This window comes from Pteropus vampyrus, unplaced genomic scaffold (assembly GCF_000151845.1).
Source record: "Pteropus vampyrus isolate Shadow unplaced genomic scaffold, Pvam_2.0 Scaffold10, whole genome shotgun sequence".
NCBI classification, from domain to species: Eukaryota; Metazoa; Chordata; class Mammalia; order Chiroptera; family Pteropodidae; genus Pteropus; species Pteropus vampyrus.
Window position 1 is genome coordinate 2,540,074 of NW_011888791.1, and position 15,064 is coordinate 2,555,137.

Sequence of the window (15,064 nt, forward strand, 5' to 3'; positions counted from 1 at the left end):
AATGCCTTTCATGGCCTAGCCCTTGCCTGTCGTGCATCCTTTTCTCCCGCTAGTCTCTCGCATGTGCACTCAATGCTCAAGCATGTTGAACTGCTATTAATTGCTATATTCTCTCAGCAACCCTTTGCATTTTGCATGCCTTCCTTCTCCCTAGAACACTCTCCACAGATACATCCTCTTTCTTCTTTGCCACTCTTCAAGTCTCAAATCAATATTTTCTCTTTTAGAATTTTTCCTATTTCTCCAGTAGCCACAGGAGTGCTTTGTTCTTCGATATCATTGTGCAGTATGAGTGCACTTGCATGCGTACACAAGTGCAGGAGTATGTGTAGACACACATATCTATCCATCTCTTGTCTAATTAGTCATTTTGCATTATAATCTGGCTGTATGCCTGCCACTGCACTAGACTACAAATTAAAATGAGGGCATGAATTATGATTCTGATCTTATCATCTCTAGTGTCTAATACAGACCCTAGGACAGAAACTTTTCAGTTCAAAGTGGTTAAGAATATCTCAGAAATTTTTTCACAGTGGCTCTAGGTCAAAAGAAATGTGTTAAAGCTCTGTTTACTGTAGTTAGGAAATGACTTACCAAGTATTCATGTTCTAGCAACTTAGTAGCCATTTGAAAAAAAAAATATTACATGTAAATTGAAAGAAAAAAATATACCACTCTTAAATAACCACAATTACTTGCCAGTAGAACGCTGTGTATATCTGTAGGGCATTACTTAACTTCTCAAACATTGGAATTAGATTGGACACTGCCACCCTCATTTCCGGTTCCATATTGATTTTAGTGTGGTACTTTTTTTTTTTTTTTATCATAATAACCACTGAAAACTCAGTTTTGCAAATATATGACACCAGAGAGTGAAGTATAGTATAATCTAATGTTGAAATGGTAAACTATCTTGATCTAGGTTTTCAGTGTCTCACAGATATCAAATATCCCTTGAAAACTAAAAATATTCCACAGTGCCCCTCTGTGAGTTCTCTACAGCATCTTCATCACACAGTTTGGGGAATTACAGCACTAGTGCACAAAAGTTCAAGTATTTGTGTAACCCACTCCAGTTAGAATGTTTATGTGATAAATTACATAAAAATTTAATAAAGATAACATTTTTAAAGAAAAAAATGGTTATAGAATAGGTGTCAGCGAACTTTTCTACCCAGATGGTAAATATTTTAGGCTTGTAGGACGTATAGTTTCATTAGCAACTATGCAGTTCTACCACTGTAGCATCAAAGCAGACATAGGTAATACATAAATGGATGGACATGACTGTGTTCCAATACATATTTTTTACAAAAATGAGTGACCAGCTCATGGGCCGCTGTCTGCCAACCCTCTTACAGAAAGTCTTTAAAAAAGCATATTTCCACATGAAAATTACTAAAACATTTTTATAAAGGTGAAACAAAATATCATGGTCCATACTGATATGAATAAATGAATAAATTAAAATTTTTATGAGAAATAGAGTTACAAAAGGAAAGCAATAACTTCACAGGGAGAAGCCTGGCAGACAACATCTTAATTAAAGAAACAATATCAATATAGGGATAAATATAAATTACACATCCCTTGATAGGATGCAATGAGAAGAATGCAAAATCACTTCTGTGATATTTATGATAAAGATCTGTAACTAAAAATTAATCATGAAAAAACATAAAAGAAAATCTGAATTGAGGGTCATTCTACAAAATAACTGATCTGTAATCTCCACAAATGTCAGTCTTGAAAGTTAAGGAAAAACTGAGAAACCACCTGAAAAATGGTGACAATAGAAATATGACAACAAAGTAGATATGGAATGTAAAATCTATATGGAATGTATAATTCCAAACTGGATCATTTTGCTATACAGAATATCATTGATATAATTGGTAAAATTTGAATGTGGTATGAGAATTAGACACTAGTATTATTCAATGTTTATTTCCTGACTTTTTTTTTGTTGTTGTTATATTATGTTTATTAAGGAGAATGTCTTTGCTTGCAGGTAATATACACTAAAGTGTTCAGGGTTGTTGGGGAATCGAGTTCACAACTTATCTCGAAGCGTTCAAGAAAAAAAGTTCTTTGTACTCTACAACTTTTCTGTAACTTTGAGATCATTTCCGTTTAAACTTTTAATTTCTGAAATTAAATAGTGGAGGAGCAGATGTGCAAAGATTGCTGCTCTGTATTTAGCAGAACAGCTAGCCCTGTTCCTATCCCTGGTTATCTTCACTCATTTCCTTATCAGGTAAGCATACTCTATAGAATGTAATGTACAAGGACAGTGAAAATGTACAGTATTATTCTCTTTTATTTAAGGCATAGAAGTGGGTGAATTTCACTCAACCAACAAGTCTTTATTAAGCATTACATTCTCAGCATTAAGTGAGACAGAGAAGAAAAGAAAATAAACATGTATTAGGCAAGGAGAAAGAAGAATGGCTTCTGCCCTTAAGGACATTAGTTGGGTAGACAAGACTGACATATAAACTAACTATGAGAAAAAGAATATATAATCAAGAACTGATTTACATAAATGGGTTAGCTTCATTTCTTACTCCACTCATCTCATCCTCTTTAGGACGAGCAATGAGAAGTACCAAAGATGCTTAAATAAGAAAGGCAGGGAGATAAGGGTGTAGATCTGAGAGAACAGAGAACCACATCTCCATGCTGGAACAAAGAGAGAGGCAGAAGCCTACAAGACCCCTGGTAATTATGAATTCATCAACACATTTTACTATGTTCTAGCACCGCAGATGACTATAATATTGCTGAAGCAGAAATGTATACTGCACACATTATGAAACTGGTGTACGGGTCATGAGTCAATTGGCAATTGAAAAAACCCAGCTGATCACTCAGAATCCATATCAAAATAGGCAAAGTCAAGAAGTAAGAAAACAAGTAGAAACTTAGGGCTGAGATTATTAAAAGGTATTTTCTGAGAAAATAAAATATTCAAATTAATTTGCGATGCAAGGAAACAAATTAAGGTAAGTGTCTTTATTACAGAACTTCTTGGAGCCTATAATATGCTAATGTGTATCATATACCTAAAAGCAGAGGTATCATATGCAGCATTTCACTTAGACCAGGAACCATATCAAAACCTCTAAGTGTACAAAATATGTCATATGGAGATAGAATGAATAAAAAAAGAGATAATTACTTTGAGAAGTATAGCAGCAATAACAACAACAACTCCATACGGTACTTCCTAGAAGCCTCACACTGTTTTAAGGTTTGATACTTTATCCTAACGACAACCTTATGACATAATATAATTATGATCCCCATTTTACTTTCAGGAACATGAGGTATATAAAGGTTAAGTAAATTGCTGAAGATCATATGGCTAGAAAATAATAAAGCCAGGATTCAGACTCAAGCAGTCTGGCTCTACACCCATGTTCTTAACCATTATATTCTTTACCATTATCAACGAAATTCTTACTCATCCATTTCAAAGTAAATTATTAGTGTTAAGCAAGAACGAAAAACAAGCATAATGATTCATATAAATAGAAGGCTAGGAATTTAAAAAGCCCTATTCAATGAAATTGCGAATAGGGGATAGGTGGTAAAACATGTCGATATAATTATGAAATATACCATAATTACATTTATGATAATCCCTAGTTCATTAAAATTTAGAAGCATTTCTAGCAAAGAATATGCATCCTAATTTCCTAATCCACAATAAGGAAAACAATGTGGCAAGCACTTTAGAAGAGTTCTTACCGTGACTCTCTTCATATCTAGCTGGCGCAGCTGCATCATATTCTGAAGGATAGTGTGTTTGTACCATGACTCTTGAGCTATTGGATTGCCATCAAAAGTGATGTCTGAGAGAGAAGTTGAGTCTGCAAGGCAGCAAACACTCTCAAAACTGCAGGAAAGACAGAAATCACTGGATTATGGTGAGACCTTCAAATACTACTTTGATTTGTTTAATAGACATTATTTTTTAGAACAGTTTTAGAATTGCAGAAAAATTGAGAAGACAGTACAGAGTTCCCACATACTCTCCACCCAGCTTCCCTTATTATTAACATCTTGCATTAGCATAGTACATGTTTTACAATTAATGAACTAATATCAATACATTCTTACTAACTGAAGTCCATATTTTATCCAGATTTCCTGAGTTTTTACCTATTGTCCTTTTTCTGTTCCTGGATCCCATCCAGAATACATTACATTTAGTTGTCATGTCTCCTTTAGGCTCCTTTTAGCTTGACAGTTTTTTTGACTTTCCTTGTTTTTTGATAACCTTGACTGTTTTGAGGAATACTCATCAGTTATTTTGTAGGATATCCCTCTATTGGGATTTGTGTGAAATTCTTCTAATGACTGAGACTAGGATTAAGGTACATCCTATTAACTAACATGACATCACTGTTGATATTGACTTTGCTCATCTGGCTGAGGTAGTATTTTTCAGGTTTTTCCAATATAAAATTTTTGTTCCCTCTCCTGAATTTTTTGGAAGGAAGCCATAAGCAGCCCGTACTTAGTAGGTGGGAAGTTTATCTTCCCCTTCTTGAGGACAGAGGATCTACAGAAATTATTTGAAATTCTTCCTATGAGGTTTGTCTTTTTTTCTGGCATTTATTTATTTGTATCCGTTTGGATTCATGAATATTTACTTTATACTTTGGGTTATAATCTAATACTATGTAATTCATTTTATTGTTCAAATTGTAGCCATTGGAAGCTCTTTCAGTCATCTCCTATGTCCCTTTGACATACTCCCATTAGTGTGGATTTTTTTTTTTAGTCCTTCCTTACTTTCTGGCACTACAAGATTCTCTAGACTCATATTTCCTACCCCTGTCCTAGAATCAGCTATCTCTTCAAGGAGCCACATTCCTTTTATTGAAGAATGGTATTAAAACAAAGATCTGGAGGCTAGGCATAATTTTTGCTACTGCAGTGTCATTTCTTTTAGGCCCTCTGATGACAGAGCAAGGAAATATATGTGTGTATACATATATCTATAATATTTCTCTATGCAACCATTTGTTTCTATATTAAGCTAAACATGAGTTCATTCTGATGTCTTCAATTGTAATCCATAACCAAAAGACCATTCTAGCCTCTTTCCCTGCTTATTTGTAAATTCCTATTCCGACAATAAGAAATCTGGCTACTACTATCTCTCATCAATTTAAATGTTCAATTCCAGAGTATGCATGTGTATGTGTACATATACATATATATATAGTGCTATCAGGAATTTAACCTGTACCCCCATGGAAAACAACTTTAACTAAAGTATACGATTATGTATAATTGCTTTTGCATATATTTTACAGATTAATTTTTAAAGTTAGTTAGGTTAGCATCTTTCCCCCAGTTCTCCTTCTGGGAGGCTGTTTCATACAATTAAAATACAATTAGATTCTCTAGTCATAGTCTATATTCCTTCCTGGGATCCTCTAACATTCTAAATGATTTTTTTAAATTTGTATACATTAAGGTTCACTCTTTGTGTTGTAAAGTTCTATGGGTTTTGACAAATGCATAATGTCATGTATCTACCTACCATTAAAGTATTATATAGAACAGTTCCATGGTCCTAAAAAATCCCATTCAACTCCCTGCCGCTCACCCCAAATCTCTGCAACTACTGATATTTTTACTGTCTCTATAAGTTTGTCTTTTCCAGAATGTAACATAGTTAAGATCATATAGTATGTAGCCTTTTCAGATTGACACCTTTCACTTAGCAATATGCATTTTAAGGTTCATCCATGTCTTTTCGTGGCTTCATAACTCTTTTATTCTTCACTGAGTAATATTCTATTGTATGGATGTACCATAGTTTATCCATTCACTCACTGAGGAAATCTTGGTTGCTTCAAGTTTTTAGTGGCTATGAATAAAGCTGTTGTAGCTATTAGTCCAGTGTTTGTGTGGACCTAAGCTTTCAATTCAATTGGGTAAATACTTAAAAGTGCACTGTTGGATTGTACAGTAAGACCATTTAGCTTTATTAGAAATTGCCAAACTGTCTTCCAAAGTAGTTGTACCATCTTGCTTTACTACCAAAATATTTTTGGTATAGTATTGTGTTGAAAATTAAGGTTGAGGCAAGGTCTTTAACAACAACGAAGTTAGTTACATTTTTGATTGTCATATTTGAATATTTCTCCTATGTTTTCTTCCCATTCAAGGTAAAGAGATGTTTTGCTATCAATTATTTTACATCAGAGCTTATCTTTACCAATCTAACAGGTAAGTCTTATTATTTATGTGTGCCTTATGATTTCTGAGACATGTTCAGGTAATTATGGGCAGATATTTTTCAAAAGGCTAGTATATGTAGGCAAAAATGAGAGTTCATGAATTTAAACTTAATCACTTTGAATGTAAATAAACTTGAACAAACACTAATTTTTTTCTCATCCAGCATTAATGCAATTCTTTTTTTCCATTAATATAAAACATTTCAGAACAGTTTTTGGTGTTTGAGATGGATGTTTAAAAGGTGCTTCTCTCCTGCCCTCATATTGTTTATATAAAGCTTAAAGCATTTCTTCCACATTGTTAGGTGAACTAATTCATCACCTTCCTTCTACAAAACTGCTTCTCCATATATATTTCCTATCTGGTAAGTGATATGTGATCACTGTCATCATCAAGTCAGTTGCCACTGTGTACTAATCTCTTAATCAGAATGATCTCAGAAGGAAAACTGTAAAGAGTCATCAAGGGATTTTAAGCAAGTGGGGATAATATGATTAGAATAATCAGAACTTAGTAATGTTATACAGTATCTATAAGAAAGGAAAGAGATGAGTGAAAAACCAGTTATAAATTAGATTGTAGTAATAAAGGTGAAAAATAATAAGGGCTAAGATATCAAAAACTAAGGCAGTAGCCATGACAGTAAAGAGGAAGGGGTAGATTCTATGGAATTTTAGAGTGCAGCCTAGACAGAAATTAGTAATCATTTGAATACGAGGAGGAGAGGAATCTAAAATAACATCCAGGTGTCTCACTTGGGTGAATGATGTGGTAGCTATGGGGTATATACTTTGTCAAAATTCATTAAACTTTACACTTAAAGTGGGTACATTTTATTACATGCAAAATACATTTAAATAAATTGATTTAACAAAGAAATTTAAAGTATAAAAAATACATATTTGACAGATCACCATTTCACCTATTAGGTCTCCTTTATGTGGAACACTATTTTATACTGGTGGCTATTAGAACAGGTTTCACAAAGGCTTTTATAAGTTTTCCTCTAACTACCACAGGATGAGATAACTAATTTCAACCTTAAGATCTTAACTAATGTGAGCAGCAGGGGCAATGGAGCCAGTAGATGGTCTATGCTGAAGAGCATTTTTCTTCAGTGGCTCTGCATATTTGAACAGAATTAAACTGAAAGCTTCTTGAGGGCCAGAAATGTGCTGTGACCAGTGCCCCAACGCCTAACTTAGTACCTAGCATTTAAAAACTTGTTCAGTAAAGTTTTGGTGGATGAATGGAAGAATATGATGAATTAAAATAATTTCAAAGGGCATATCCTTGACTAAAATAATTAATAAATAAATTTTCTTGCACTGTTCTTAGAATTGTTGTTTAAAAGATATCATGCTACTCATGACTCATTACACCCTAATATCTGTCACTAATCAGGTAGATATGGTTTAAAGATGTAAATAACATATCCATAACGAAGGGTACAGAAAACTTCATTCTATTCTAAGTAGACTCCAATTTTATTTCTATTTGTTATTTATTTACACGCTAAACTGCAGAGAATCTATGACTTGTTTTTATTGCTAAGTATAATTTTAAATTGAATGATTCTAATTGTTCCTAGTCCTATGTCTCACTTATTGCTTTGAGGAGTGGAATTAGTCTAATAATTACCAAATAGGTAGTGATAAACACAAACTTAGTATCTTTTCTGAACTCCAGTGAAAAGCACATTTGTGGATATAAAAGAAAGTAGTATGCCCAGTTAATGTAGTCATTATGAAGCATTTCAGAGACCTAGAAGACCTGTTGATGTCCTTCTGGTTTATATCTATAATTCGAGCACAACCAAAAAGAGGCACCAGGAATAGGAAAATCATTGCAATCCACAGCAGGTACTATCCTGGCAACTCTTCTCAGATCAGCTGCTAGCACTGACACTCAGAATGAAAGTCTTTATGCTTTGAATTAAAAATAAAAATTAAAATAAAAATAAATCTGTGTTTGATCCACAAAATACCTCACAAAATTTCATTTCCATCTGCAAGGCATCTGACCAATGAACATGCCAGACATTCTTAGAAATGCACTGAGAAAGTGCGTATGATTTTAAAGACATTCTCTCATCAAACAAAACAGTACTTTTTAAGCACAAATATAGGTGAATGAAGAGTTATATGCTACCTAACCAAACAAAACCAAATCAAATTGTTTAAAACTAAAAACAAACCTCTCCCTTTCTCGCCCCCTCCCCCTCCTCCCCCCACCAAAAACCCCTGGAAATTGAACAGTAATTATAGTGGAGTGGTACTACTTTTAGGAACAGTCTCTCTTTTTTAAAGAACACTAAATTGCTTGTCTCTTCAGACTACCAAGAATAGAAAAGCCTTTGGTCCAAAGGCTGACATTTAACTCATAATTTGACTTTAATCTTTTTCCAGATTACTCATATGTTTGTTTTCCCTCTAGCACTTTCCTCCCAATATCACATCTGCTTCCTATCTGCTAAAGAACCTACAGAGGAACAATCTGTCTCTCCTGACCAAACTCATATTTCAGGAGGAAAAGAAAACATTTTAGTTCCTTTTATGCTTAGTTAATAAAATACAGAGAAAAAATTAAATTCTCATATATGCATGTATATATATACCACACAGATATTTAACAATTCTCAAATACAAGTTAAATTACTCCAATTAGAAAGTTCTTCCCCAAAAGTAAGTCAGGTACTTTAGAGAAAGGAGTTTTACTCTTCCATACCAATAAATACCATGCATTCTGAAATAATCTTAATGAAAAGCTTACTTATTTTATATAGATCAGTGAGAATTTTGCTGAATAGTTACTATGTGTCTAGCAGACTGATGTGAAATGAAATGTAGAATAAATCAAGTGTGCTCACCGGGACTTAAATATTCACAACTGACAAACAAAATAATTAGAAAGATCTATAAAATAACATGTACTTAAATATTAAAGAATGAAGCACAGTTAAAGAAAAGGGCGCATAATGATGTTTGTATTTTTGATAAAATGAACTAAGTTTGTGGACTGAGGCTGTTGCTAAAAACAACTAAAAATGATGGATAAAATATTTTTAAAGTATTCTCAAATATATCCATGACCTGCTAAAAAAAAAAAAAAAAAAAAAAGTGAACTACACAAGCCAAAAAAAAAAAGAAGTAGAAAAAAGTAAAGGTGGGAACTCAGAGAGGTAATCAGAATGTTGAAACTGACCTTTTTGCTGTGAGGGCATATACTGAAGCCAGTGAACATGAGCTTTGGCTTACATGATCTTCAAGGCCAGGAACCAAAGACAACTCCCAGGGGCCACCCAAGTTGGGGAGTTGTTAATAATCTGAGGTCCCCAAGGGCTAGGTTCTCAACATAGGGTGAATTAGTTATAAGCTTTCCCCTAAAATATTGCCTATCTTAAAACTTGAGGCTAAGTAGAAAGGGAGGAAAATTCTTCCCTGATTACTTATAATCATGAACCACAATTTGCAGCCTAAATCCACACTAAATGGATGATCTAAAATATTTCAGTAGAAGAACTGATTTTTTTTGAAGAGCTCTCAGGCTAGTTATGCCTATAGAGATCTCACAGAAACAAATGAAATTCCTCCACGGAGGAACCTACCTTCACACAAAACCCCAAAGAATTCCCAAAAATAAGCTACCAAGAAAAACAAACAGCTCACAGTTCAAAAGGAAATAAAGCATTCTGATTGACAGCTAGAAGAAACAACAGAAGACATAGATTAACTCAAATTTCTTCAAATAATGGGATTATCAAACACAGAAAATTAAAAAAAACTATAGCAGATTTCAGAAATAATGGATCCAGATAATGATCGTCAGTGACTGCTAAAATATTTAGGTGAAACGATAATGGGGAATTTTACTTAAAAAACGGAACAAGCTAATAACAGCTGAACCCAATAATCAGTTTTAACATTACCATAATTTTTTCTATGTGTATATTCTCTTCTCTTTTACATTTTCTTTCATTTTCCTGTGTCTCTCCTTCTGGTGTTCCATAACAAGTAACCATCTACGTCAATGTCAATATATGTTAATTAATGTTAGTCACTAGAATTCTTTTTAGTGCATGATGGTAGTAAGAGTTCTTAGAAATGAAATGGTTCTAAAGAATCTAAAGACACCAATATAAGAGATTATATTTTGTCACAAAGCAAAAATATGTTTGAGACAAAAATTTTTTTCACATGAAAAAGATCTCGAAATTTCCTTTGATAAATGTTAAATAAGATAAACTGAGGCACATTAAAGTTTTGAGTTTATTTGAGCAAAAATCGATTTAAATTGGGCTGCTTCCAATTTAGCAGATAGAAAGGAGCTCCACAAAGCTATTCAAGTGAAAAAGAGGAGACATAAAGAGTTAAACAAACATAATAGAGAATAATGTTAAACCATCTCTTTTGGTATCTTTTGTTATGACAATGTCATTGACAACAATTCAATAAAATAGTGTCTGTACACACCTGGCTGACAGAAGACACCAGCAAAGTTGAGTGTCTCAGAATTGTAGATGATAATTCTATTAGCTTTCTCCAGGTTACAATAACCATTTTCTAGCATTTAAAAGCATGATAGCTTCAGTCTTGGGTGATTCACAATGACTCTGATTACCAAGGGTAGATTTTAAGTTGTGGTAATGTTCTTGTAATGCTAATTTGTGACATTGAAACCAAATTTTAAGTGATAAAGGAAGTTCTTAGTGATATATTTCCTCTTCCTGAATTGATATGTGAATGCAAATAAGCCTCTTCAAATTTACTGAAGAAAAAAAGAAAGGATTCTTTGCAGTCTCAAAATGTGATAAGGATAATTCTAAAAAGCTAAAATGCTCATTTTAGCCACTTTCAACATTTACATTGCTTAATAATTACACTGCCTATAAAGCAAGTCAAATAATATCCTGTCAACAAAGATCTAAATTCATTATTGTATAGGTAAGCTGATTTCTGGGAAAACAATGAACTTATGTAGCATTTGCCAATTTCCATGGCATAAGTATTCCACAAATGGGGGATTTCAAGCTACCAAGATGTCGCTGAACTGAAGAGATGCATATAACTGGCTCCAGCATACCACTACAGACCAAATTCCTCTTTTACATTTAATGGAAGGACAGCTATAATTCTATAATAAAAATTTTGTTATTTGGAGGAGCTTCCTTCTATTGATGGTTTCACAGTATTATTGTAACCACACTGTAACCACACACAAACCTCATTTCATTTCTTTAATATAGTTTTTTTCCTGATTCAAGCCTGGTCTTGCCCAGATAATGGCATTGTGACTCACTTGTCTTCCCCACCCTGATCCTCTCACCTCTGCATGCCTACTCCTTTAATCATTAAGCCTCAGGTCTATGATCATGAGGACAATAAGTTTCTGTTACACTAAGGATAACATCTTAGCATCAGATGTGTTTCAGCTCCAGGCCCATCAAGGCAGAACAAACCTACTGGCCATAGGACGACACGGGATGGTGGGATGGCACCATAGCTGATTCCAGAACCAAACACAATGATCGATTACCCCAGCCCCGTCCAATCATCCAGTCAGTAGCACCCAGGCCTCGAACTCCCTTAGTTTTCATGACTACTTGGATTTTTCCCTATGTAATCTGTACTTCTGTACTCCTGGGGAGCCAGGTCTTTGAGCAACAGCCTGCCTGTGTCTTTGGGACTTGCAACTCTCTAAAATAAATCTTTACTTTCTTTGCTGCACAACCTGTACATCTCTCTTCTTTGACTCAGACACATGCAGGTAGATGGACCCCATTTGTGCTGGTAACATTATTTGAACTTTTTATCAGCATATACACACAGAATACACAAATCATAAGTACTCGATTTTGCACAAACTGAATATACCCATGTATCCTGTAGCAGATTAAGAAACAAAACATTACCCATACTCCATTGCTACCCCCTTGTGTCCCCTTCCGGCCATTACTCCCCCCTCAAAGTAACTCTTCTCCTGAGTCTAACACTATAGATAAGTTTTGCTTGTTTTTCAACTTTACATAAATAAAACATACATACGCCCTCATTTGAATCTGGCTTTTATTTTGTTCCACATTTTTTTTTTTTTTTGGAGATTCATCCAAAAAATCATTAATCATATAGCTGTTGTTTGCAGCTATAGTTTGATAATTCTTGTTGCTGGGTAGTATTCCATTATATAAAAATAGCATTAAATTTACTTCCTCTATTTTACTACTGGAGGACATCTGTCTTGTTTGCAGTTGGGTTACTTAATTAGTGCAGCTAAGAACATCCAGGTGAACATGTTAAGTATTTCTATGGAGTATATACCTAGGAGTGTTTTTTTTGGGGGGGGGGGGAAGAGGGGACTTTAACCATTATGTAATATTTAAGCTTATAATAGCCTATTCTTAATAAGGATTGCACTTTCCTGCTTCTGTTGGCCTGTTAGTCATCTTACTCGTAATTATATATTTTTTGTCTTTTTTGTTTCAGGTAGAACGACCCTCTTCAATATTTCCTGTAATACAGGTCTTGTGGTAGAGAATTTCCTCAGCTTTTGTATGTCTGGAAATGTATTTATTTCTCCTTCATATTTAAAGGAGAGCTTTGCTAGATATATTATTCTTGGTTCCACTCTTTCCTTGCTTGTAGGTTTGTGCTGAGAAGTCCAATGATAATTTAATGGGTTTTCTTTTATAAATTACTGTCATCTTTTCCCTGGCTGCCTTGCGAATTCTTTCTTTGTCATTAATTTTAAACGACTTTAATATAATGTGTCTTGGAGGAGATCTTTTGGGGACGGGATAATTGGATATTCTGTTTGCTTCTTGGATTCTAATATCCAGCCTTTTCCATAGATTTGGGAAATTCTCATCGACTATTTGTTCCAATATGCTCTCTAATCCCTTCTTCTTCTCTTCTCTATCTGGGATACCCATTACTCTGATATTGCTTTTCCTGATGGTGTCAGATAGTTCTTGCAGAGTTCTTTCATTTTTTTTTTTTCATTCTCAAGTACCTCTCTTCTTCCGTCTGTGTTGTTTCCAGATTTCTGTCTTCGGTATCACTAATTCTTTCCTCCATCTGGTCAGCTCTATTTCCTAAGCTTGCTATTTCATTCTTCATCTCTTTTAATGGGTTCTTCATCTCCAGAAGTTCTATTTGATTCTTTTTCAGAGTTTCAATCTCCCTGTTAAAGAATTCATTTTGTTCATTTTGCTTCTAATTTCTTGAAATTGTTGGTCAGAATTTTCATGCATCTTGTTAAGAAGTGCAATCCTAAATTCTCTGTCACTTAAATCACATATTTCTATGTCTTTAAGCTAATTTTCTAGAGATTTTTCACTTTTTTCTGAGCTGCCTTGTCACTTTGGTTGTTCATGGTGTTTGATGGACTATTTCTCCACCTGAGCATTAACAGGAGTGTACTCCGCTTCTCCCCACACCCCCACCGCCAAAAACAAAATTTATTATGTAGCAATCTCTCTTCAGAAGATTGATAAAAAAGGTTTTTCTCTTGATTTCCAGTAGATAGTGTCCAAGCCTCTTGGGTCTGCTCTGAGTATAAAAATGCTCCTTTCTCTCAAGTAGGCTGTATACTTCCTCTGTGATCAGGTCAACTTCGTCCCAGGGCACTACTCCCATGAAAGGGTATGAAGGGCTATGGGGGTCTGGGACTCTGAAGAGGGCCTGAAGTCCCATTACTGCCCCAACAGATGCAATGTTTTGTGGCTTCCTTCTGACTCAGCCTGACTGGGTTGGGGTGGGGTTGATTGGGAGAGGTGGTGTGTGTGGCTGCTTCCCTTCCCGTAGTGCTGTCTCCCAGGTTTCATCCATCCTGCTTTAATTTCACTGCGCCTGTCTCTGGTACCGGCTGTGGTGTATGTTTCCGTACCGGTTGTGCGAATTCCCCTGGGGCTCCGCGGTGCTAGCTCTGAGAGGATATGGGGTAGGGGGATGGCCCACTCTGGGTTGGTGCGGGGGTAGGGGTGGGAGGCACGGCCAGGCTCTGTGACTTTGCCTCGGGCTTGGCAATGGTGGGCTGCTAAGACACAGTTGTTGCCCCTCTGCACTCAGTCCTGGCTCTGCTCTCTGTCCTGATCCCTGGGCTCCGCTGAGTGGAACACGCTGATCGCTCAGGCAGCACTGTTCGGTTAACTGCCGAGAAATCTCCACTCCCCCTCCTGCTGCAGGGAGCACCAGCTATGTATGGAAGCTCCCTTATTTCTCCCAATCTACCCCCACAGACTTGCACGATTCTGACCTTCCAATGCTCTGATCTCTCAGGAGTGCTTGCAGGCAGGTTGGGTGTTATTTGTTGTGTAGTAGATTGTTGCTATTGCAAGAAGAGAGATCTGGGGCGATCCCTCACTCAGCCATGCTTCTGCCATCACTTATGGGTGATTCTTATGCAAAGTCGGAGTTTGAGACCACTGACCTAAACTTCAATATCCCTTTAAAATTACAGATTTCTAACATGAACCTCACAATTCCTTGCTAATATTAAGAAAGAAGTCACATTCTAAGAGAAAGATGATTTCTCCAAAGTCACACTGTAATATACTGGCCAATGTTCACAAAGAAAATATGTTTAAAATGTGTATTGCAACATTACTTATAATGACAAAAAAAAAAAAAAAATTGCAACTGATCTAAATGACCATCATTAAGGGGTTCATTAAATAAATTAAAATTAATCCATACAATGAAATTGAATGTAGCCATTTAAAAAATGAGGTGTACATGCAAGGCTGATATATATGTAAAGGCACTAGTAAAAATTCTGCAATACTTCAATGCCAGTT

General features: G+C 35.2%; 1 protein-coding gene across 9 annotated transcripts in view; it reads right to left on the reverse strand.

Moving 5' to 3' along the window:
• LRRC49 (leucine rich repeat containing 49) overlaps nt 1-15,064 on the reverse strand; it is a 131,209-nt gene that overhangs the window by 46,149 nt on the left and 69,996 nt on the right. For all 9 annotated transcript variants that reach the window (XM_011375842.2, XM_011375832.2, XM_023521916.1 and 6 more), the window contains one exon: nt 3,760-3,907. In XM_011375842.2, the coding sequence (XP_011374144.1) occupies nt 3,760-3,907 (148 nt within the window). The remainder of the gene's footprint in view (nt 1-3,759; nt 3,908-15,064) is intronic.